The 25,895-nt window shown below is 44.0% G+C and overlaps 1 protein-coding gene across 3 annotated transcripts in view; it reads right to left on the reverse strand.

The window, feature by feature from the left end:
- Positions 1 to 25,536, reverse strand: part of LOC125022458 — a 72,475-nt gene extending 46,939 nt beyond the window's left edge. For 2 of the 3 annotated variants that reach the window (XR_007114457.1, XM_047609129.1), the window contains exons 1-5: positions 25,173 to 25,536; positions 4,400 to 6,783; positions 3,874 to 3,991; positions 1,838 to 2,387; positions 1,169 to 1,636 (exon numbers count right to left, since the gene is read on the reverse strand). Coding sequence is in view for 2 of the 3 variants with exons in the window: in XM_047609129.1 (XP_047465085.1) it covers positions 1,169 to 1,636; positions 1,838 to 2,387; positions 3,874 to 3,991; positions 4,400 to 6,529 (3,266 nt within the window). In the remaining variant the exon portion in view is untranslated. Of the gene's footprint in view, positions 1 to 1,168; positions 1,637 to 1,837; positions 2,388 to 3,873; positions 3,992 to 4,399; positions 6,784 to 16,841; positions 16,970 to 25,172 lie in introns of those variants that run through there. The other variant, XM_047609130.1, reaches the window with a different exon arrangement.
- Between the last annotated feature and the right edge of the window lie 359 nt (positions 25,537 to 25,895).

Genomic DNA, 25,895 nt, shown 5'->3' on the forward strand with positions numbered 1-25,895 from the left:
TTAAAATACAAAAAAAGGCTTGACTTTATATAAGAGTCCCAACTGGAAGAAACTGGACCTGACCACTAAATGTATCTGCTCTAAATGAGGAGCCCCTCAGACACCCCTAGGTCTAAATGTTGTTAACCTCAGATTTACTGTTATTGAAGTTTATAAGGTTTAAGGCCTTCCAAACTTTGATTCCTTGAGAAAAGTGAAGTGGTTGTTTCAATGAATTTCTGTTTCAGTATCACCTGCACAACAATGAAATCAGATGCTGTACCTCGGATGTCCTCACTGGTATCAGGGCTGACAGATTTATTCAATCAACAAAAAAAAAAAAAAAATGTGAAAAATGGAAGGAAGGAAGAAGAAGAACCATAATCATGTGAATAAACATGTCAGTTGAGTAATTTGTAATGCAGATGCTTGGTGAGGTGGTAGCAGGAGACAATATATTCAACACTAACAAATAGGTTACAGGGTTCATGGCGTTGGATGACCGACCAGAACGTTTCTGGAGCAGGGAGCACGTGGGTATTCTGGAGCCAAGGTACGAGCTGCCCTCTCCACACTACATTAACTTTGACAGCTCTGTTTGTTGGACCGAGTCCAGCCTCACGAAGCACGCGTGATGTAGGAGAATTCAAGGAAGGTAAGAAAAGCCTTAATGAATCTCCAGGGGAGGATGCGTGGCTAATTACACCACTGTTACGCTGTTCAACATCTCCTTCCAAATCCATTCATTTGTTTGCTGTAAAAGCCTCCACTCTCCTGACGTCTGCTGGCTCTCGGTCTGAATTTGGATCTAGGCCGCAGGAACTTTGCTGCCATTTTCAACCACAAGAGAATCCCTGACTCAGGGCAACAACGCACTTCATCCTGAAATCACCTGAAATATTATTATGTGTTGTAGCTTTAAGCAGATGATTCTCCACTAAAAGACCTGTGAAGGAGTATATTTTCAGTTTCTTTTTATATTTATAAACCATAATCAGTTTTAAGGGTATTTCTTCAATAATGAATCTTATTTCCTTTCCTGATTAGATTAAGAAATGATGATGTATAAACAGGAGATGCTCTGCAGTTAAAAGGATGAGGAGATTTATGGATTTCGACTTCAATTTGTGTTCAGTTGTGGCCAAACCACATATAATGCGTGTACGTCCCACCTGATGTGCTGACTCACCTGGATAAAGAGAAGGTGGGGTTGCTGTACCAGCTGCTCCCCAGCTGTGTGCACTCTTGTCCTCTGGGTGGCGTATCGTCTGAACCGCTGCTCAGCCTCTCGCTGGAGGGCGCCCGGGTGGCGTCCGAGTCCCCCGTCACGGTAATGATAGAATCGGAGAGACTGGGCCGCTCATGGTGCGCCAACGGGGCGAAGCTGAGCTGGACGATCTGCCGGGCGCTGTGGCAGACCGGTCCGTGGATGGCAGGGGTCAGCGTGGGCATGTCGAACGTCAGGACAGTTTGGGTGCTTGAGGTCAGCAGCTCCTCGCTGTCCAGGCTGTTGTACGACGTCCCTTTGGCCCGGTGGGACTCCATGATGCTCTCAAAGTGGCGGCTGAAGGTGTCCTCTGCGGCACCACGGGGACCGGAGACCAAGATGGGGGATTTCAGGGCCGGGTGGTGGTTGTCGAAAAATGTTTCCATCGGTCTGAACAGAGAGGGGAGGTTTACGGTTACAGTCAGTTACAGAGTTGAGACTAATTTAAGTAAAAATGCCTTTTTATGAGCAACATGAAAACAGATTACTGACGAGATCCCAATTCAGATCAAGATATAGGTCAGGGGATAATCCTACTCTAGAAGAATGTTCTCGTGTGTGTTTACAGGCTGGTGTATGACGTGAACACACCTCTTCAGGAGGTGTCCAAAAACCTCGTCCCGAGCGGCGTACTGCTGCTTCCTGCTGTCTCCTTGCATCCTCACACTTGCCCAGCTCACCATCTCCTCCTCTTCCTCCTCCTCCTCATCGTCGTCCTCCTCCTCCTCCTCTTCCTCCTCCTCCTCTCTTTCCCCTCTCCTATCCCCCCCATCCGTCCTCCCATAATGGATCCCACCCAGAGGGCTGCTGCCCGTCCCAGAGGTGCCCTGCACGCTGCGGTTACTCCCAAACGCCGAGTCGCCGTCGTCCTGCTCGGCCAGCAGCAACTCGTCTATGTCCGTCTCGCGGTAGCAGCGGAGAGGGACGGCGTCCAGGTCCGTTTCGGAATACTTCAGAGTCCTGCGGATGATGCCCGTCTTGGGCGACGTCCCGATGACGGCGGGGGGAGGGGTCACCAGCTCCACCTCCACGTGCTGCACCTCATGATTCGCAGACAGCAGAGGTAGGGAGGACGGGGGAGTCGGGGTGGGAGACTCACTGGAGTTGCCACTGGGAGGCGCCGTAGAGGCTTCTAGAGAATCTGCGGAGGGAGTAAAAGATGTGAAAGGGTCGCACAGGGTCTGATGTTATATTTGACAATAATGGGCTGTAACTGTAAAGAAGCAGACGCAAATTAGCTTGTTCTGAGAAACACCAATAGGCGCAAATTTTTTAGTTCCATACCAATTATGAAACACTTCCAAACTAAACTTTTTTTTTAATTTTGCAATTCCATTTTCCAGCATCAAGAAATGCACTCTTACAGTAAACCTTTAAGAAGAATAAATATTAGATTTTATTGAGAAATTGTAGAAATATTAATTATTAATAAAAGTATCTCATGATGAACTGATGCCTTGTTTGATAAAAATTTTATTTAGTGGAGCTTGATTTAATTAATAATTTACAAACACCTCTTCATTTCTTCTGAAAATCACATAGATATGTATCTTCTTTTTAAAAAAGACTCACTAGTTCAGCCCACCACCGTAGTTTTTAGTTACATTACTCAAACAGAAGGGAATAGTACATTAATATGGCAATATTTTTAGCAGTGGATTAATCCACATTTGGTGCTCCGCTGGGTATTTGGGGCAGCAGACTAGTGTACGTGGGATTGAGTCTAAATAAACCACAGTGGGTGGTAATCAGGCAAAAAAATCTTTCAGTGCAACAGTGTGCATCGCAAACGTGTGTTAAATAGTAATTAAACACTATGGAGAAATAAGATACAACAAGCTTTGCATTTCTTCAAAGTGAGTAGATCCCAGAAGATCAGTCTTTCTATTCTTGGCATCTAAAGGGGGAGATTAATGCAGAAGTATGTGTAGTTTTGAGGCAGAACATTATTGCGCAGTCATAAAAAAAGCTAAGTGGGAAAATAAACAATCTGGATAATAAATTAAAAATAAAAACTGCGTGTTGTTGTTTTGCATAATTATTCACATACAATAAATATCTGATTGAAAAACCATTTAAAGTCACGTTAGAGCTCAGTTAATGATAAGGCCAGAGTCAGGTTAAAGTTAAAAATGGGATATTTTCCTGGTTAGAGTCAGGTTCCAGATCAGTGTAACAATCTTTATTTTTTGAGGGTTTATAGAATAGCTTTGCACTAACAAACACTCATGTGATGAGAATAATTTAAGAAGTGTCAATTGCTTTCTTGTGTTTTCAATGATTGCACTGTAATCCTTAACAATCAATGACATCATTGATACGGAAACGGACAGCAAAAAAAGCAGTGTTATCAATAAAAGACCCATTATTAGTGGATATACTACTTATTTGGTAGGTTTGTCCTTATTTGTTAGTTATGAAAGGTTTTGAAAAGAGAAATATTTAAGGTATATTTAAGATAATGAAACTATGCCTACTGACATATCACATCCCAATACAGACTAATGTGACACTAACAAGAAGCACTATTCTGCTCAACTTCCCTATATTTCCCTGTCTCCATCTCCAAGCGTACAATTAAAACCAACGTGCAGAAACTAGATATATTGAGGCGGTCATGCTCTCACTTTTCTCCCCCCTGCTTGCAGCCTCCTCTGCAGGGGTCCCGAACAAAAACTCCCACTTAGCTCGTGCAATCCTCTGACAATGCAGCGAAGGCACAGGCGCTGCACTTCCACTGTCGGTCTGCAAGAGAAGCACAGAGAGAAACTAGGAGCTAACTCTGCAGTGCAGCAGCTGATAGGTAGAGACAGGAAGCAAGTGGCTTAGCTTAGCATAAGACTGAAGACAAGAAGAAGCAGCTAGCGTGGCTGCGTCCTGAGTTTAAAATGCATCCACTAACGTTTTTTAAGTATGCCACTTTGTTACATGGAGGTAAAATGTATAAATCTGTCAAGCTGTAAGCATGGAGGCAGACACAGGAAGTGATTAGCTTAGCTTAGCATAAGGCCAAAGGCAAAAGGATGAAGCTAGCTAACCTGCTTCACCTTGCTTTTTCTATTAATCCACAGAAAGGAAAACAGAAACAGGGAATTATGAGCCAGGCCACTTGGCATCTTAGTGATGATGTTTTCAATATCCAAACAAACCCACCTGTATTCCCGAGGTGGCCGCTCCGGTCTCATTGCTCTGGTGACTGGACTGACTGGACTCTGGGGACACACAGTCCCTTTCCCCCAAGCTCCCAGTCACCCCACTGGAGCTCCGTGAGGACGACCCTCCCATTACGCCGTTCTGCTCCACCTCTGGATGCTCTTCTACCCTTTGCGAATGAGGCTGCATCCCTTCAACATATCCCTCCACCACATTGTCCTGTCCTTCCTCATCACAACCCTCATCCTCCTCTCCAGAGTCCAGTACAACAGGTCCCAGAAGAAGGATCTCTCTCCTCCTCTGTTCGGCCCGTTTCTGCTGGGCCGTGGGACTGAGCGGCCGACGGCATCCCCTGGATCCATGAGCAGGAGTTTGGTCACCGCTGGACTCATATCCAGGCCCGGGGCTTGGCCGTGGGCTGTTTTCTACATGGTTCCCCCACTGCTGTCTGGAAGTCCAGCTGACGGGTGACTCCTCGACACTTTGATTGATAAAGAGCCTGCGAGCAAGCTCCGTGCAGTCCCCTTTCTCGAGACAGCTCAGGTCTTCTCTCCTGTCTAGGCTCGGCGACCAGGAGTCCCCTGTGTACCGTGGAGGCTGACGGCGATGGAGGGTGGGGGTATCTGGTGCTCGGATCTCGGCTTGGAATAGCCTGGGGTCCCTGATGGGAGAGCTGAACTCAGTGGGGGGATGAGAGGGGCGAAATACGCGTGAAGGAAGCGCGGGGGAACTCTGATGCTGGGACTTCTGAATGCAGTCGTCCCGGTGTGCCTCGTTATTAATATGTGAGTTTGTTTCAGGCTGGTGAGGGTCAGTGTTGTCAGTTGCTGGCGTGTGTCGGTCATTTAAAGGGATGTTCATTTTAAACTGTTGTGCATCTGGAGCTGATTCTCCAGAGTTTGAGCTGCTTGCAAGCTCACCCAAAGCGTTGTGCAGTGAGGACCTCCTCGCCTCAGTAAAAATTGACGATACTTTGGCAGCCTCCTCCGCCAGCCTGCGGGAGACTTCGGGGCTGTGAACTGGAGAAGAGGTTTTGCTGTCGCTTAACTGGTTTAAACCTTCGACTCCATTATTGCCATGCGGAAGGATTGTTCCCTGTGGTGAAGTGCTCTTGTTGCAGGACCTTTTGGTCGCCGGACTTCCTGCCATAGTTCTATCCTCTCCTGAAAACTGAAGAGGGCTCTCAGGCTCAACACAAGACCCAGGCCTCAAATGAGAGGGCTGCCTGGACTGAAAAGATAGTTGGTCTGACCCTGTGCTCCGAGGCCGCCCACAAATCACCTGGCTTCGATCTGCAATGTGGTCTTTAGGGTTCACGCTGATGTTCTGTCGCTGAACAGGAGACCCAGCCCAGGACTGACAGCGTGGCTGTTGGCTGTAGCGTAAGGTTGAGGTTTGCTCAAGTGCGTGGGCGAGTTTTATCCTCAGTAAGGGGGACCCAAACTCCTCCACAGCCCTCTGGGTAGCTGCCCTGCCGATGGGGTCTAAGTGTGGCTGGCGGAGGCCGGGGGAGAATGATTGCTGGTGACTTCCTGGAGATTGGAAAGTCAACTTGGGACTGGAGCTGCACGATGAATCTGGACTTCCAAACCAGACTGGGTCGTTGAGGCGTTTTTGAAAGTGAGAGAGGCTAGCGCGTTCGTCACTGGCTTGTTTCATGCACGGAGAGTTGCGCGGACTGTCTAAAGTCTTCACACTGGACTTCTCAATGTAACTGAAGGTGACCACCGATCGCTTCCTGTCTCTGACATCCTCCTCGTTGGACCTCTGACGTGTTGCAGGAGTCTGAGAGACCTTTCCTGAAGATGGTGTTGGAGAAGAGTGGATGGGTGAACTCCAGCGGTTGGTGACTGTAGGTGAGCTGCTGGTTTGCTGGAGCTGAAAGCTGACACTGTTTCGAGAAGGAGACTGGCTGGGTGTGGAGTCCTGAACCAGGCGGTGAGCTGGGGAGGCCTTGTTGACAGATGTCTGGCTCGCTAGCTGAGAGAGGAGCTCCGCAGGACTGTCCTGAACCGAATGCCCCTGAGCAATTCCTTCTCCACTCCCTCCAAACTCCCCTTTCCCTCCATTCTGATCTGGGGCAGACCTCACTTCCACATACAGATGAAGGACTTTCCCAGACTGGGACATGACCTCCTCTCGTAATGAGGACAGAGAAACAGAAATGGAGCAGAGAAAGAGTCGGTCAGGGCGAACACGAGTCGTCGTCCTTTTAATTTTTTATTTTTTGGCGTTTGTTTTTCTGCTGGTGGTGAGTGTCAGGTTATTTTTAGACGGTCTTTCTTCTCCCTCCCAGAACGTCTGTGTGCTGAGTCTCTGTTGGTCGGAGGACAGAGGACAAACATGCCCATGGGACACCTTCAACAGCTCCCTATTCCTCATACCTATGAATAAACGAAAAAAGAACGTTACTTACACACGGGATATTCCAGTATTTATGATGGCCACATCACAAGGGACTTCAAGCATCAGTTCATTCAGAGTTTACAGCTGCTTGTTGGGTGTTGAAATAGCTCTGGAAACCTCCACTACTTTCATGATAGGGCGGCTTTGTTTGGCTTTATTTCTGCATGACGAGTTTGATAAAGTTTGATAAACTGATAAAAAGTTTTCTTGTGAGCAACACCATGACAAGATTTTTAAATTATATCACGTTTCACCTCTCTTCATGAGGGCTATCTTTTCTCTCCCTCCTTCAGATTTGCCTCCAAACATGCCAGTACTTGTTTCTGAGCAGAACCCAGCCCTAATGCTATTTAGTTATTCTTAGTGTCACCCACTGCACTGGAAGAACCAAAACCAACAACAGGATAGCCCCTTGCCTTACTGCAGGTTTCATGTATACCTTAACAAATGCAAATGCAAATTGTAAAAATGGTTTTGGAAATCAGTCAAGAAACATTCTTGTTTTGGTGTCCAGATACTGAACCCATGTGATCATTTGCCGTGACATAATAGAGACCACAATTTAAAGTAATGTGACATTATAATCTTCATTTCTAACTTAATAAAAACTGTTAAAACAACAGATCCCAGTTGAAAGCATCATTAAAATCTCAGATAAAACCAGTAAAGGCTCTCCCATAACAGTAACAGAGATCGCAGCCGACCTGATCATTCTGCAGCCGTGGGGCACTAACTCTGTCCTCTTTTAGTTATAGTCCTTAGTCATAGGCCTTAGTCATAAGGCCACGAAGAGCTTTAAAAGTAATCAATGTAAATCAATACTAAAACATACTAGGAGCCACTGGAGACTGAAACTGATACGATCCACTTTGCCATTTAGCCTGACAGATCGATTTTGTGCTGTTGAAAGTCGTGAGATTTATCGTTCAAACCGGAATAAAAGCTCAAAAAACGCACCCAGAACAAACAAAAGCATGCAAAATATCATCTGTGTGTGTGCGCAGTATATACGTTATATTTCGCATGTAACATATCAGCAAACTTTTCATTACAAACAAGTGCATCAAAACCTTTAGAAACAAGGAAATTTAAGTTTTCTAATTCAGATTTAAGTAGGTTTCCTGTAATAAAAACATTCAGTGAAACTAATGTTTAAATGATGTTTAAATGAACAAGTGTCTTTTTTCAGTTTAAACCTTTTAACCTGCTCGTGCGAGTTTTATTTTTTTTTATTAAAAATGTTAACTGACAAAGACCTTCTTGTGCTTTGTTCACCCTCCTGGGAGGTGTGAGCCATCTATCCTCTCTCTACCCTTTAGGATTTGTATTTTAAATCTCCCCGGAGGATCGCTTTCTGTCGGATGGCTGAGGTTTGTAGCTGGTGTAAGAGAGAACATCCTGCCGGTAGAGGAAGGAGGAAATTATCCCTCACATCCTCTCCCGCTGTCTGACTCACTATTGATAAGGTGACGGCTCTTTATCTTGTCTCTTAACGAAATGCTTTGAGAGGGGGAAAAAATAAAATAAAATACCCAGATTCGGATGAGTCATGCAAAATCTTATTAGCCTGATCTGATCGGGTTTTATTTCAGGAATCAGCACAACGCAAGGATGATACAGGAGTTCCTGTGTGACAAAGATATTCAAATTTGTTAAACCCACCAACAGATCCAGGACAGCCAGTGTGCTCAGCCACGTCATGCCACCAAACTCTCAACACGTCTATGTTATTCTGCATTTAAAATCCTGCCTCTTTGTCAAGCTAAATCTCTTGGCCGTTTCTCAACTCGAGCTGAGTCCCTTCCAATTGTCACCCTTCTGTTTAGCGTTCATGCAGAGCGACTTTCCGCGCCTATAACTCCTCAGACAACAGAAGACTTGTGTATTAAAAAAAAAAAAAAAAAAAAAAAAAAGTCACTCGAACGAGGCTGCTGAACTCCAGCTTGCTGCCAGCAGTGACAGATTGGAGCTGCCGTATGGTAGCAATGGGAGAGGACGAGAGCGCTGAAACTGAAGCCGACAGAACAAAGAGAACTTGTGAGCGACTTGGCACGCCGGGCGAGCAAACTTTCCCTCCTTTAACCCCAACTGATGTTTCTCCCCTCACTTGAAACAGACCACACTCAATCTCACCAGTGTTTCCTAACAGATCCTCCTTGTTGCGCTTAATTATTTCACCCAGCGTCTCCGTTTGCTGCAGATTTGTGTCCCAACATTCACGTTTTATCCAACTCAAATGAACCTCCATTCACTTAAAACGCAATCAAATTGTTCTCTCTTTTGTTTTCTGCGTCTCCATTTTTCACACTCTTGTCTTTCTGTCATTTTCACACCTCGAGGCTACTGTTCCCACAGTTACACCATTCACAAAAAGAGGCCTTTGTGCAGTTGTTGGTGGCTCTGAAGGGCCCCATTGTGCACGAAGGTGTGAGGGAGACGACCTGGCTCCTTTTATTTACAAACCAGAATTATCCTTTAAATCAGTGGGTGAGGAAAATGGTGCGTTCCATTTACCTCAGAGAAACGGAAGTCAGCTCTGGGACTGATGATACATCTGAGTTATCGGAAAAAATGACGCAAAACTAGATGGCCGTGTCCATGAAAGCGCTTGCCTTGTCCGAATATAACTTTGTTTTTTTTTTTTAAATCTTGATATTATTGCTTTAATGTTAAACAAAATTTAGGCTATTTAAACTACACAAATTGTAAATTGAACACGTAACTCATGATTTTTTTATTAGAATTGTTTACAGTGATGAAATTTACAAGACCACATGCGGCAAATGTAGAAAAATATACACTATTAATCACAGTTTGCCACGATGGTGTTTCGCACTGTTTTTGGTTTTACCGGGCTATTGTTTTTAGCCGTTAGCGTGACATGGGCTTTTAGTTCCCATATAATACATGAAAAACTGTGTTGAAAAATACTGTCTGTACGACCAATTTAATGCAACAAAAACTAATCAGAAGTGCTAAGAAACGGAATATTACAGGAGCTTCTAATTGCGGTTTAAACACGGGGTGGCCATCTTGGTAAATCAACTAGGAGGTAATGAGGATTCTACGACTTTCTGAGTAGAAAATCCAACTTCGGGGCCGTTCGAGTCGGAAATTCCTACTTCTGAGTACAAATATGTTCTACTGATATCTCAGTTACAGCCTGTGTGACGGCTCTCTAGCTTCCAAGACCAGCACCCTTAATAAAATGGTTAGCCAGCTATTGTTTTACATTGCTCCAGCAACTTTTCTGAGGTAGAATAAATCCATTCTTCCACGATGTCTGTCATATTCAGCAAAATCTAGCAACGAAATTGGTGTAAACAAAAACCTGAGAGACCCTGGTATCTTCCCATCCTAATCTATTAGTTATTATTAATTATTAGCTGACTCAACACAGACACTTGTGATGGATTTTCTTAAAGTGCCTGTTGCTACACCTCACTGGGAAGCACCAGCCCAAAGAATGCCCCACCTAGCATTTTTGTCCCACTTAATTAGCTCATAAGTATGTGTCCATAAGCTCTCCTGCATAAAAATCTGAAGAATGCGCTCTACAACAACAGGTTACTAATCACGTGTGTGACTCCACCAAAAGATAGCACAGAAAACAAATACTATCACAGCCCAAAACAGACGAGGTCACATCTTCCCACGACCTGACTCCGGGTCATGAATCTTGAACATTAATCCTTTAAATATATATGTTCTTACTGTATTGACTTATAAGAAGTGGTCCGTCAACAAACCAATCATTTCTGTACAGAGTGTTTGAAAGAAGATGTCAAAATGATCTATCTACATTAAATGATAAATGATATATATATATTTAGAGAGACAGAGAGCATATGGTGGCTTGTAGCACATGGAGTCAGCCATGGAGTCAGGTTTCATAGCCCAGCACTCCCACTCATTTTCATTCCTCTCCTTCAGCTGAGATAGTAGGACTACGTAGGACGATATACTGTACTACTACTTAGCTCACTAGGGAGAGTTCACACATTTTCAGGTGTGACCTCACATGGGTGGAAAGTTTTTCAGAGTAGCCGCCCGTCAATCTGTCATTGCATTGTACGCCAACCAGGTATCAAATGCCACAGTGACAATGGATGATGGACTAACATCTAAGACATTATTTATCTTGAATGCCACACAATCTACCTGCACTACGTTCCTGATCTACCAGTCGATAGCAGGTGACGAACTGGGAAACCCCTTGATCAAAGGTTTACACAAGCCCTCTATCTATATATCTTTCTATATCTGATAGAAAACTCTTTCCAGTTTTCCAGTGATTATTAGTTGTAGACTCGTTTCTATGTGAATGCAGCAGTTGATGAAGAAGTCCTTCCAGTTCCAGTATTGAAATCGAGCTTTTACAGTCGCGGTGACACATCTACCCAGTTGTTCACACACATTCACACGCTAGAGCCAAACCCCGGGAGCAACTGAGGATTCAGTGTCTTGCTGAAAGACATGTCGGGTATGTGTTCTGGGGATCGGATCCAGAAATCTCTAACCTTTAACTTGTGATACCTCGTTTCAAAGTAAATGTACTGCGTTGATCAGACTTTTAAGAATAAGAAGCAAAGAAGAAGCTACTTGGATGACTCTACGATCCAGCTGTCCTTGTTTCAGCTTGTTTTTGAGCATTCAGCGTCCTGGTTGACTGAGAGCCTGAACAGAAATATTGACAGTTGCTCTTAAAAACTGTGACAAACCTGAAGGGACACGTGAAAGAGTGAGATGACAATTACTGGTAGAAATATGATTTGTTGCTGCCAAGAGAGGAAGCATGTACGAGTACAGCTGGTCGATATCAGCTCTGGAGCGAGCTGATGAGCCTGAACTTCATTTGATCCTTTAATTCATCATCTGACTGAGGGAGATGTTGATGGAGGCGGTGAAGGAAAAAAAAAAGACCACAAGAGATAGAAAGTGAGCGTTACAGTGAAGGGATACGATGAGCGAGAGCATTGCTGGCAGTCGTCCAGACTGGTGTAAATGTAGAGTGGGAAGGGAAGGAAGTATCAGAGCAAGTAACACAACCTTCTTTTTCCAGAAAATACAGATGTTTCCCTACCTAAAGTTAGTGATGTCTAGTCAAGAAGTTTGTTTAAATTCTAGTTGACAGGTCGATATAGCCTTTCAAACTGCCTCTTTTCCACTGCAGTCACTGCTTATATCTGCACTGCACTCACGATCCAAAAGGTACATCAGGTACACTTGTGATTGTATTTTTATACAACACTCCTGCACTAAATCCCCCTTCATGACTGCTCTAATGTTCAATTGATGTCGAAACAGTGTCAGGAAGGTGGTGATTCAACTAGATGATCATTTTTGGAGGATGTCGTTTGTGATGCTGTTAGACCGGATGGAGTGCCGCCCACTAAAAATGTCAAAATGATGGGAACATGCGTTAATAGTAATACAAACCACAGCCTCCACAATTAAAACACAGATGAATCAACGTGATTCTATTTTCATCTAACTTGTATTTTTGCACCGTCTTCCTGCTGCAGCAACTAAATTCAATCAGTGAAGTCTCATTTCATCTCGTTTTACTTCATCTAATCATATTCTCATTTTTACCTACCCTCTTATTTATTTATCCCTTTATCTTCTCTCATCTTATCTCATCTTGTTTAGCGTTCTTTAAACATTAAAAAGCACCGCACCTCTTCAACCTCTGGACAAACAAAAAAAGCCACAGCTGCTAAATATCGTTGACTCATCCTCTTGTCTTGCCTCTAAGGTTATACTGCTAACACGCGCAGGCTGTACACACATGCCCACATATGGATTCCACTGGGCCCTCGATCTTGGCTTTTATGAAGCAAATCACACACAGGTAATTAAACCCTAGCCATCTTATGCGGCTCTAATATTAGCTCTCTGGGTGTGAAGGGGGTGCGGTGGGGGCTCATGCTAATATTAGCTCACAGCTTGCTTGTCGCTGGCACCGTGCACTTGCAGCTATTATTTCAAGCAATATGACAGGTTGTGCATTTAAGTACTAACACATTAGAGCTTAATACAGCTTGTTTCAAGTTGCAGGTGGCAATGCAATTCACCGTGGGCCCTCCACTTCTTAATCTTGCACTCGAAGAGGATATTGATCTCTCCACATACAGTATTCTGTTACATCATGAGGCAGGCTGGATTTGGCACAGCAGCCCACTGATGTGATTTCACAAGGTTCGGCCGAGGACGCCCAAAACACTCTCAAACCCTGAGAACATCCGCGGCACTGAGTCATAATCAACCGACCGATAGCAACCTGAGGATGAACTAAAATCAAAGGAGCATGTATGGATTTGTGTTTAATCCAAGGCCTCGTCGCGCTCTCTCTTTCCTTCTGATGGTGCCTTCAAAGGTTCAGACAAAAGTGCCGGGTCGCCATGACTCATGCAGAGGCAGCATAAGTGTGCGAGGCGAAGGATGCGGAGAGGTTTATTGGTGGAGAAAAGAAGGGAGAGACATTCAGTCAGCACCCCATTGGCTGTGACCTTGCTGCCTGCACGAGTCCTCCACTCACTGCCTTCGCTCTCTGAATTAAGCTTTACGCATAAACAGAAGAGACCCAGCAACAAAGCACGTTAATCTTTACCTTTCAATGTTGTGCAGTTGGATTTTTTTTTTCTTTTTGACAGTTTTGCAAGTTTCAAAGCGAATAAGCTCCTTAGTGCAGAACCTCAAGCAAGACGAAACGTTTTTTGACCAGATAAAATTATTAAGGAATGCCTGCGCCAGGATAAATGTTAAACTATTTGTTCTTGTTGTTTCAGAACACAAATGGCCGTACATTGATGCATTAAGATGTGCAGTATGCACTATATGCAGCATAAATACTTAGGCTCGGTGCTAATTTTCTCCAGTGGTCAGACGTGGTACTGCAAGTGCAGCCAAAGCGGCAACCTCCGAGGCTACAAACTAGGCCAAAACAGAAATACCAAAAAATCTTTCATTAGTTCCTCTAATGAAAGCTTCAAAGGGAGACACTTTACAGCGGAAATAAACATGTTTACAACCTTCTTTCACCATTTTTTAATTAGCTGGGAGTTGGATGGACTCTCAAGATGGAGCAAGCTGGGAGACACCACACTGAGCATCAAAACGGCTCTTCGGGAATCCTTTGTGCACCCTTTTCAATATTCAGTTTGATTGGCCCAGAAGATCTTTGCCAGAGCATCCAGAGCATCATCCCAACAGAAAAACACGCATCCAAAGAATCAGCTAAAATGTCCTCCTTGGCCATTCATCTACTTCCCTATTCTCATCTCAGTCTCACAGAGATCCAAAACAATCTGGACCATTCAGATCCAAGTATTCCCCAACCATCTTTAAAATCCCAGAAAATAACTCACATATCGAAGAAAATGAAACTCCTCTTCTTCCCAGCAGGCGACCTCCCTCACCCTATTATTGCCGCCGAGGGGTCATGTTCCACTGAATGGGTCAATGTACTGGACTCTAGAGAGGGCAGCAGCTCAGTCACTCATACAAAAAAATACCCCTTTTCTTCTTTCACATGCTCAAAACCAGAGAAATGCTCCCAATGGACCAAAGCCAGACATGCCAATCAACAGACTTTACACAGGAAGACTTCAAAGATGCAGAATCGTGGGTCAAATCAAAGTAAAATTTAACTTAAACATGTAAAGAAAGAAAGAAAAAGGTCACTGCACACACTCCACATCCAGCACGTCTGATATATAATACTATCCGCAACCTTATTAAGTTGTTTTCACAGATAAATTGTTTCATGTCAAGAGCCAGTTCAGCCACCGGCTGTGCTGCACTGTGGTCTAAAAATAAGCCTCCAACACAAGCACTTAAGCAAAACATGCAGACCATGAAACCGAAACAATGCGCTGAAAGACACTACAACACAAACACTAGAACTGAACATGTGTTGAGAGTCATGGAAATGTAGGTTATCAGCAGGTGTGTCCTGACCCCTTTAACATTAGTCATTTAATCCATTGTTGATATAAAATAAGGACAATAGTGCACAGCAGAGAAGTCCTCTGAAGTGAAACAGAGCATGGACAGTGACTGACAAGTATAGACAAGACCCAACACAGCTTTAAGCGAGAGTAGTTGATACACTGCTCTCATTGTTTTTATTATGATAATTGCAGTTTGTTGTAAATATTATTTTATATTTTATTCATTTATTTCTTAGTCTTAGTTGTATTTATATTATTTAAATTAATATTCTGTTCAACTTGCACGTTACAGAATGCCTTAAAAATAAGTGAAGTTTGTACGTTTTCCATCCTTAAAGCACTGGTTTGATGCACATTTTAAGCTGCAGACCTGCTCGACCTCAACTACATGTTCGACTTGTGTGTTCGGCTCCATTCGGCTCGGACTGCGAGATCGATCGGTGGTTAGACAACACAAGTTTAATTTATTTTTCCCAATATGTTTGGAAGACATACCTCAATAAAATATTTTTAGTAATAATTTGTAATTGCCCACAAAACAGAAAAACTACGATGACAGCACATTATTCATAAAAAATAAAGTGACAAAATAATCTGAGTTCAATCCGTTCATTTGTGTAGTCGGCACAAAAAGATCTGAGAAGCTTTATCCTGAAAAAGATTAAACAAAAATACAGCTTTTATCAACTTATCCAAAGAATAAAAGGACAAATCAAAACCGATAAGTTGTTCTACTTTGATAACAAAACTGCTAACCCCTCTTCCTGTTGTTCAACCAGTTATAAAACACGACATCAACATCCCTTACGTCATCTGGAAGCACTGGGTACAAAAATACAAGAACGCATATTGGTGCACAAAGAAGAAGAAGAAGAAGACTTGTCAAGTGCAAACTACCAAGTACGAAAGACTGGTCAGAAGGTACTTTGAATGGGAACAGTAGATGGTGACAGAGACTGATTATGTTTCACAAGAACACAAACACAGACAAGAATGCATGTTGATAAAGGGACGTTGAAGAATAAGAAGAAGGAGAGGAAGAAGAAATGATTTTGCATCTCACTTTAGCCTACACCAGTATGCTAGCAGGCTTTAGCCTAGCACCTAGCACGTTTACTGTTGCTTGGCAACACAGCTCGGTGTCCTCGTAGACTCGTTCTCTCATTAGTGAATGTTTGGAAGTTTTGAACATTTTCCGCATTCCTGTTTGGTTTTTCTTGTTTCCTGTTTCCATTTTCAAAGCTTCTTCCTTGTTGTTCCACGTCTTGCCTCACTTCCTGTCTGTGTGTGTTTTCCCTCCCAATGATTATATGGTTGAGTTCTCCTCGTGTGTGCTCCTCCCTCAATAGTCTCACCTGCGCCTCATTTGCTTCAGTGTGTATACAGAGTCCTGCCTTTCCCTTTTTCTTTTTTTTTGTCAGGTTATCTTTTCATTAGACGTACTTGCTCACGTGCGGAAGACGAATCTGAGAATAAACTTAGCATAATAAACTAGCACTCTGAGCTGAGCTTAAAAACACATTTTTGGAGGCCTCTTTAGAGTAAATGCTGACAAGTGTGAAAACAACCATACCAAACACGCGGCAAAGACAGTGGTAACAGCGGATTTCATTGCTCCTATAAAATAAGATGACACCTTAACTGATCACACTGATCGCCACCACCCTTACAGCAGATCAGCGTCCGTACAGACGACACTGGCAGAGACGCGTCTTAATCGAGGTGACACCGCAGGCACTGACAAGCCCCCCACACAAACAGATTATACAAAAATATGCACTCCCTTATCTCACACATGAAATCTCATTCATGTCTTCACACTCTCCAAACCTCACTCGCCCACACAAACACTCCAAAACACAGAGTGGAGCTCCGTTTGTCTTCTGCCCATTAGTCATCTGTCTCACAACAGGACGTGCACATCTGGATCCTCCGCATCCTCGTAGCGGAGCTGTCAGCTGCCGGCTCACCGGCTGTTTGTCTTCATCGACCTCGCGCCGTCAGCAGAAACCGGAGACAGCTACATTTGTACTAAAGACACACAAAAATCCCTCCTCCTCCCACCTCGATCTTGCACTCACCCCTCACCGCCGCCTCATCCATACCGGCTTTACGCCTCCCACGTCTCGTCTCATCCTTGCCGTTGCTGGCTGCTGTCCTTCCTCTGTCATCCTCACCTCCTTCCTTGCTTCTCCCCACGAGAGCGCTCGGTGCAGACCTGTCCGACCAGTGGAGCCTGGTTCCCTCCCCAGCAGCGACGCTCACACTCAGCCAATTACCACACTCATGTCACCTACGGCCCGGCCCCTTTTTCCCTTCCTCCTGCCTTTCACATACATGCTGAGTCAGTGTTGAGTGGTTAATATGGGCATGGGCGGTGCTGCAAGGAAGGAACGTGCAAGACTAGGGAGGGGATGGAGGGGGGGGGTGAAGTGTTTAAAGGCACCGGTACAATCTGGACCCCCCCCCCCCCCCCCTCCCCTTCCTTACAGTTCAAAATAAAAGCAGCAGATGTGAGTTGCATGCAGACGGAGCATGTGGTCCGACCTGCAGGGTGGCGAGCATGTGTCCTCCAAAAACAACTCCAGCTGGTCAACAAGAACGTCAAAAAAAATACAACAGAACTGTAGTTTTGCTTGAAAAAGAATGCACATTTAACACAATCTGACACCATGTTCAGCCTTTTTATAGATGTCATGTTGCATATATCCGTGTCCGGCTGTTACAGGCCTTCAAACTTATAAAATAACACCACAATTGTTCGTTTGGTCACGTTGCTATTTAATGAAAACCTAATTATTTACTATCTATCAAAGTGCTGCATTTGTACGGCCATTATGCAAAGTTTGTCTGCTATCCAGCTGTCACGTTGTGTAACATTTATATTTGGAACGTACAGCGACGCAACACATTTTAAATAATTCAGCGGAGCACATACGGCACAGCCACGTAGCTCGCCCTCATGCTGATGGAGGAGACGCACCGGACGGAGAGGCTGAACAGCCGAAAAAGACAGGTTTTTAAATAAAGACGACGAAGGAGGAATCAATGACGTGTGAGGCATATCTGAACACATCAGAGACGGAGAAGTGGGTAAAAGCTCCCCGTACTCTCCCCTGAAACATTCACGCTCAGGTACTCAGACAGATGTAAGCGCCGTTTGAAGAATGCGAAGCCTCTTTTTAATGACGACAACAGCAGCAAAAAAAACACCCAGATTATGAAAGACAAAATGCAAAATGCTTCCCGTGAAGCAGGAGCCGGACTCGAGGATATTTTTCTATCACCACCTACTCACCTAACAGATACAAGGAAGATGTATTTCTGCCTGAGCGGACACATTTAATAGATGTGGTGATTCATGCCGTTGTACTTGTCCTTTAAAATTTTCAAAATAAAAAGTTTGCTGCTCTGTCTTTTTAGGCCTTGAACATATAATCTGTAGTTTGTGTTGGTTAGATTTAAGCTCCTGTCGTGCACCTCTACAGAAACATAACTACTGGTCACAGCGTCCTTGTCTCTCACACCGAACTAGGACGTCTTCTCTCTTTTGTGCGTTGCAGTGATTTAATTAAAAGTCCTTCAAAGTTTTTCATTTATTAGCATGAACCACTCAGTACAGAGCAAATGATGCCAGAGTGATGCCGACACATGAGCACACGAGCCCAGTATGGATTTTTTTTTGATTTAATGAATCAACCTTTCACAAAACATTTGTGAGATGAAGCTGGCTGACGCAGATTAGCTGCTGTTAGCTTGTTAAGCTAACGGTAGAATTTTCATTATCGTTAAAATCCTTAAACCTACACAAGACAGCAAACCGGACTTCACGATGCTGCGTCTGCATTCGCCGGGCCAGAAACAAATAGACACCGCTTTTATGCTTTATGCCTGCAGTGTGTCTCTGTAACGTCAGAGCGACGGGCCGTAACCGTGATGAACTAAGGCTTTCACAAATACGACTTTCTGCCCTCGTCACAGACGGCCTTCAGAGGCTCAACAGTGGCCGTGTAACCGTGACAGACACTAAAATCTAGGTTTCTAACGAGGTGAAAGGTTTCTAAATGGGCTCGGAAGTGACAGCACATTTCCAGACACTTAGATGAAAGCACAGGCTATCTGACCATAAGTATAGGGACACCCTTACAGTATCATGTAAACAAACGGGACCAGCTGAAAGACTTAAAGTTCAGTTTTGAGACTTTTTTCTTTTTAACTTAGATATACAATCTTCCGTTTTTGGCGGTCAGTCAGAGAATAAATAAAAAATAAATGGAATTGAACAGGAATTGACTAAACATGTCTGCTGCGTGGAGCAGCTTCGCTCAGGTAAATGAAGTCAGTCTGATAGAAATGTGTGAGTTGTTCAGTGTGGATGTTTGGTGGAAGCAAAAGATCGGCGTTCGATACTACCAACTTGATTCACTTCCTACAAAAAAAAAAAAAATCACTAAACATGATGAACACAACTTTTCTGGAGCGGAGAACATAGGTTTGCTGGAGCCAATGTACAAGCCTTCCTCTCTATAAGACATTAACTTCGACAGCTCAGTTTATTTGGAAAATAAAAGGAAAATGAGAAAAGCCTTTATGAATCGCCAAGGAGGGAATTTAGTTCATTTAAAGTTGGATCTAATCTGATCTTGGAAAAAAAAAACTTGAAAACAGGGACATGTGTAGTTGTGTTTGTCTGGCTTTTGGGGAGTACAGTGTGTGAGTTTCTTGTAGTGTCCAAGCAGCCTCTCTGGTCATTCAAATAACGTGTTATTTTATGCTTCTCTAGATAAGGGTAAGGAGTCAGGTTGTGATAAATGTTTATTCTTTGCTTTATTGTAATAGTAACTCTGTCGTCATGTCTCCACTTAGTACAGCAGCCCTCGAGACAGGTCCTGACAACGTAGAACATGTTGGTGTGTTGCAGTGTTCAGTCTCAATTATGGAGACTTGATTAGTTTATCAACAGAGTAACAACTGTCAGCTACTTTGATGATCAATGCATTATTTTAACCTAAATTGACAAAGCTTCTCCAGTGCCTGCCTCTGAATTGTGCAGATTTGCTTTAAATCCCACTTCAAGTAAAATGTGCATAAATTGTAAGAGTTTTTTCTCAAATGTTAATTCAACAGTTGCTGAATTTCTGTTCCCCGTAGAAATGTGCGAAACCCAAATATCGCAACAAAAACTGGTAATGGAAACGCCTACATTTAGAAAAAAACATCTCAAATATCGCGAACACAACACCCATGAGGCGGTTTCTCAGGCGCATCGATGACAATTTATCGCAAAAGCGCGACAGAAACACTTTTTCCACAACTCCCGTCATGGGCGTCGCTGAAGTTGTTGACGTGACCGGTTCATTTGAAGTCCACTCCCTTAAAGTGAAGTCCCACGTGACGAGAATTCAAGATAATCACGAGACTTTATGAGTGTCACAGCTCATTCGCAAAATGCCTTTCAACTTTATCAAAATTTCGTAGTGTAATGGAGACGCGGCTACTGTTTCTCTATCAATGAGAGGTGGAAAAAGGTGGAAAAGAACGGGGGAGAAATTCGAAAGCAGTGGACGATGATAATAATCATAGAACAAACTGACCTGGACTTAATCGGGTGTGTGTGGACAGGACTGCCTGCACACGTTTGGCCTCACAGACAGATAGGGGAGCGTTCTGACCTCTGTGCAGCCCTTGAAACTGGCAGCTCATTTAGCAAAAGATACCCACGGGCTCTACTGAGCACCAGCAGTAAACTCCACGTCTGACTACTACACAACAGAACGAGCTAAACCTAGAAGACAGGAAACGGATTAGACAAATTTCCAGCCAAAGCAGCTTATATTTACTCATATTAATACCCTGAGGGTTTTGGGAGCTTTTTGAGAACAACGTACCTCTGACGGGGGACGTTCATCATCATCGTTTTTATTGCTTGTCAGAAGTCAGTGTTAAAAGTAAATCAACAGTGTGGCAGCAGCTCGATCACACAGGTTGAAACAGGTGGAAGTGACAGACAGCTATCAGTACCAGGCCATCCATCTCCCCCCAACCTTTTCTCTCTCTCTCTCTATCTCTGCAGACTGCACCAAGCACCATCAGGCCGGCCTCTTCCAGCAGCGTCAGCACTCCTCAGACAGATGCGGATCAGAGTTTTCAAAAACACCGAGCATAAGAAGCAGCAAGTCTCTCGCAACCGGCCACCGTTCCCGTTTTCAGGTCAAGCGACGTTAAGGGCAATCAAATTAAGGGATCATGGTGATTGCCTCGGAGCGGCCAGCGCCGATCTCTGCGGGTGAACTCGAGAGTCCTACAGGATCAAAAAATAAATAAATAAAATGGCACTCAATGATGATCGACGGGGGTTTTTAGAAATAAACTCTTCAGCGCGACAAGTGGAGGATCCGGATTGTGCGCCCTTCAAACCTTTAATCAGTCAAGAATGTGCAGAAGGTGAGAATTTTGAGGATGAATCACTTTTTCTGGTTTCTCATGATTTCCTGCTTCTATGGTTTCCTTTGGGTTTTAGTCACATACTACAAACTGCATAGATTTAGCACATAGCATGAAACATGAAGACAGAAGTTACTGTGCACTGGATTCCTATATGAGGCGTGTTTTCACTGACACAGAGAAGAAAATACCTCTGCATTAATTACAAAGCCCTCCAACCAATCTGAGACATTCTGATGATGACAAATTCAACTATGGACATAAATCTCCACCACCCTTAAAGCACTGCCAGCAGAGTTGATGCTCCAAAGCAGCAGGACTGCATCCATGGAAACCGTTAAGTCGTCGGTGGCAACAACATTTCTCCATCCCATCCTGCATATCGTTAATCTAATATGATAAATCATTTAAGTCATAGGACAATTGTCATTAGTCATTTACACTGTAACTGTTACAAAATCAATAAAAAAAACAATGTGCTTGAGTTTTTCTTGTTTTCCGAAAACGGTTAAATAGTTTTACTAAAGTTTTTACAACAAAAGTTCAAAGTTAAACACAAAAGGCCTCAAAATGAAGAGGCGGCTGACAAACACTTAAGAGCCTAATGAAGACATTCGACACAGTGCTTGTGATTTACTCCTCAGTTAAGCCTCTGATAAACTGTGATATCAGTTGCTGCTGGACATTTCAGCAGGCTGCTGTGGGCTAAAAAAAAAATCAATTACTGGCAATGAAATGTTATCAAACAGCCAAGAATGATGCCCGCGCTCGTGCTGCAACGTTACCGAGTGACCGGCGCGGTGGCGCGAGAAGGCGTTTGAGCCTGTGACAGGGAGAGAGCGCCTCTACGACAGATTTGCGTTTCATTAATCACGCGGGATCCGGGCCATGGCAGGCGCTCCATCTGCACCGCAGCCAGCGCCGAGAAAAGAAGAACAAAAAAAAAAAGCCTCACAGATTGGAGCCGCTAGCAGCACACGACCAGTCGTTACAGGGGAACACAGCAGGATTGTAAAATGCTAACGCTCGCCATCATCACACAAGCTTGCTCCTATCCAAATGCTAAAAAGGCCCTTTTCATTGCCAGGATTCTCACCTCCTAAATACTCCCACCGCCACCACCACCACCGCCGCTCCTCCTATTCTTGGCTTTCAGAGCTGGATGTTATGAACAGAAAATACTCCAAACTGCTCTTTATTAAGCTAGTTCCTTGAAAGAAGAAGGCAAAAAAGCTGAGAAAGTCAGCAACGACAGGCTGGTGAAGAGTGGGAGAGTGTAGGAAGAAATAAAAACACACGTGGGAAGGAGAAAAAAAATGTAATTCAAGACCGCACTGGACACTAATGCTGTTTTCTCAGCTCCATTAACAGAGAAGATGGAACATCTCAGTCTCCGATAAGAGCTAAAGGGAACCCAGGCATTCGAAACCACTCCACCCTCCAAACGTCCATGAAGGCGTTACAACATAATCACCTTTTATCCTCTGACTGAAGCACGAGGCCGCTCGTCGTCTGTATGTTCTTCGCTTTATATTTTCTCTGCAGAAAAGCGTTCCAGCTTTGAAACTCTGCCTGCAGAAACCACAATACCACGACCCGCCATTTTGGCCGTGATTGTCACAGAGCGGCAATGATTCTCCAGTCTACCTAAAACAATTATTGTTTCAATATTTTCTGAAGAAAATTGTTTCATTTGAAGTTTTCAGCTTCTCAAATACAGTCTGCAGGTTTTGTTTGCCATGAATGTTAGTAAACTGAATATTATTGAGATGCTGTGACCATAAAAAAACTGACAGCTCCTCTAAAGTGGAAGCCAAGCCAAGTGGAGCTCCCCCTGGTGGCTGGAAGCAGTACATGTCATAAACTGGGATTTGGGCCAAATTAAAACACTAAAGTACGCATCAAATACACTTTTTCCAACTGGAAAAGGGTTTATTTTTTTTTTATCATCGATAAAAGTTTTGTTTTAGTTCGTTAGTTGATGCTGTAAGAACAGGATGTGTCATCACGATGACTGGCAGTTGCCATTGACAACTGCTTTGTAAAGCACAATCGTGAGAGTAGGACAAAAAGTGCAGCATATACTACATTTTTTTGTAACTGGTGGGGGTAGAGCAGAGTGAAGCATTAAACAAACACATATTATTCTTGTATAAGTATGGGCTGGTCCTCAATAACGTGGATCCATTCTCAGACAGTACTGTCCTACCCAGAGTTGATCTCTGGGTGGGGCCTAGGTGGGAGTTAAGGCTGGTCGTCCATTTTTTTTTCCCTCTATGCTATGACTCACCAAGCCCATGACTGTTAGCTCGCGTATTATACATATATCAACATAATTCAGGAGAGGCAACCTCTGTATGACGGTTTGTAGCTCCTCTTAGCCGGCTAGCCTACCAGCTAATCGTAGCTCTTCCTGTTTCCCCTTTTGAGTGATGAATACAGATTACTGCCACCTGCTGGTGTGAAGAGGAATACTTCCTCATGTCAAGACCTCATTCATACCAGACTGATCAGAAGGAGTTTTCAGTCAGGGGGAGAGGGTTGGTGTAAACCTTTGAGCATCTGATCTCCAAACAACCATGTAAACACTTGATCTGATGGTTTCTGAGCATGTTTGCTCCATAGGGTAAATATCAGGTGATGAGTTTCCGGGAGTTTGAAAAGAAGAACGAAGCTAGAAACAATGTGGACAGTAACGTTGGAAGACATCTTGGTAATCTTCTTTTACTCTATCAATTTAAAGTTGGAGATTCTGTTATGCAGTATTTGACCTTCCACAGTAGCAGAACCACTTTGTGCATGTCAAGTTGTGTAGAGTGGTATTTACAGTCCATTAAGATTAAATCCGCAACAGCAGCAGCTAAAAATAGTCAACTGCATTACTTCATTTGATCTGATCTTGTTTTAGGCACTTTTGTCACTGATTAGATTTTTGTTTTTGTTGCGTCTGCATGCCTCACACATACGGATGAGCCTGGACACGTTTTTCATTAGATTCAAAACTAATTTTACGTCGGGGTGAAAACATTACGGGGATAATGAACCCCACAGCTCCCTCAGAGAGATGACGGAGTAGCTGTGCAGGCTTTCTTCTCTCTGCGTCCAGGAAAAGGTGAGAAGAATGGGGTCTTTTTTCTACCCCCACCGTCCGCTCGCCGAGTCTAGACTGAACCCCCAGATGGATTCATAAACTCCAACAAATGAAGGCAAAATGGTTCCAGCTGCCCTTAGCAGAGGGGGAATGGATCTGCTCTCGGGTTTGTAAAAGGGGACATTCGCCAAAGTCCTCCACTGCAGCTCAGTCCTCTGAGCGATTTATCAACAGGGTTGTGTACTAACACACAAACCTGTGTACACCAAAAAGCTTTGACTAAAGATACTTTAAATGTTGATTAATGGTTATTCCGTTGTTTAATTGTTGGATCAGGTGTTTTTTCTTCATTATAAGTAAATACTTGTATTATTATATCACACTTTTCTGTTTTGCATCAACCTCAAAATGTATATTTTTGCAAGTCTGCAGGCAAAAAGAGAGAGAAATATGTATGTAATCTACTAATTTGGCCCACAGTCCCACAATAAGACCAGTGTGCATTCACCTGTGTGTCTCCAGGTGAGCACACACGCTCATCTGTAACCTCCTCACGTACACTCTCACCTTACAAAACACGCCAGCGCCAACTTTTCCTGTCAAGGGCAAAACTTGACCGCAGCTCTGCGGGATTTGAGCGACTCGCACAGATGCGTCAACGACACCGGTGTCTGTTTGCTGTGCGTGACCTTTTCTCCGGCGGCACTGCGTCCTACAGGTCCGGCTCGGTGTGCCAGTGATGCAGTGGCCGCACTAAGTTATGCACTTACTGCGTGCATCTGAAGCAGCAGCAGCAGAAATAAAAAAATAAACAACAACAAGCCTCGGCGCTTCAAACGCACCGTGCCACGAAGCAAACGGGGAGGTGTTTACTCACCAGGAAAGGTTTGAAGGGAGCTGCAGCGTTTTCCCACCCGGAGATGATGAGGATGATGATGATGAGATGCCGTTGGGTCGCCGTCTGCTGCAGGCGGCGCGCTGCTGGTGCCACTGCGGTCCACGTTCATCCGCTCCCTCCCGGTACGAGGGAGACCGAGAGTCGAGAGGGGGGGAGAGAAGAAGAAGTGAGGGTCGGTCTGTTTCACGTCAACTGGAAACAGCCGCGACGCCGAGAAGAGAACAGCTCCTGGGTTTCGCTGTCAGACATCTCAACTCTTACATTCTTCGTCTCTCTCATCGTCTTCCAGTGCATCCTCCCCCTCCTCCCCCTCCTCCTCCTCCTCCTCACCAGGTTGGGCATGCCCAGTCCCCGCATCCTACTCCTGAAGCACCAGTTCACGAGTTGCAGATAGTGATGGAAGAAAATGCTCACAGCATTGACAGAGGATGCTCCTGCAGTAAAAAATAAATAAATAAAATAATAATAGTAGTAGTAATAAAAAATCTCAGTGCTGGAAATGTTCCATTTGTTTCTAATGTGTTGATCATTCAGTGTTTTTTTAACTCAGGTTGCAGTACCACTAGTAACCACTAGATGGATTAAAGAACCACATTAAGAATTTGACAAAAAATGCAGCAGCAAGTAATAAGACTCGATACATGCAGCACATACGGCAAGGGTAGTATTAATTCAATACTCATGACATATCTGTGATCTTTA

The sequence above is a fragment of the Mugil cephalus genome, chromosome 16 (genome assembly GCF_022458985.1).
Source record: "Mugil cephalus isolate CIBA_MC_2020 chromosome 16, CIBA_Mcephalus_1.1, whole genome shotgun sequence".
Classification (NCBI taxonomy): domain Eukaryota; kingdom Metazoa; phylum Chordata; class Actinopteri; order Mugiliformes; family Mugilidae; genus Mugil; species Mugil cephalus.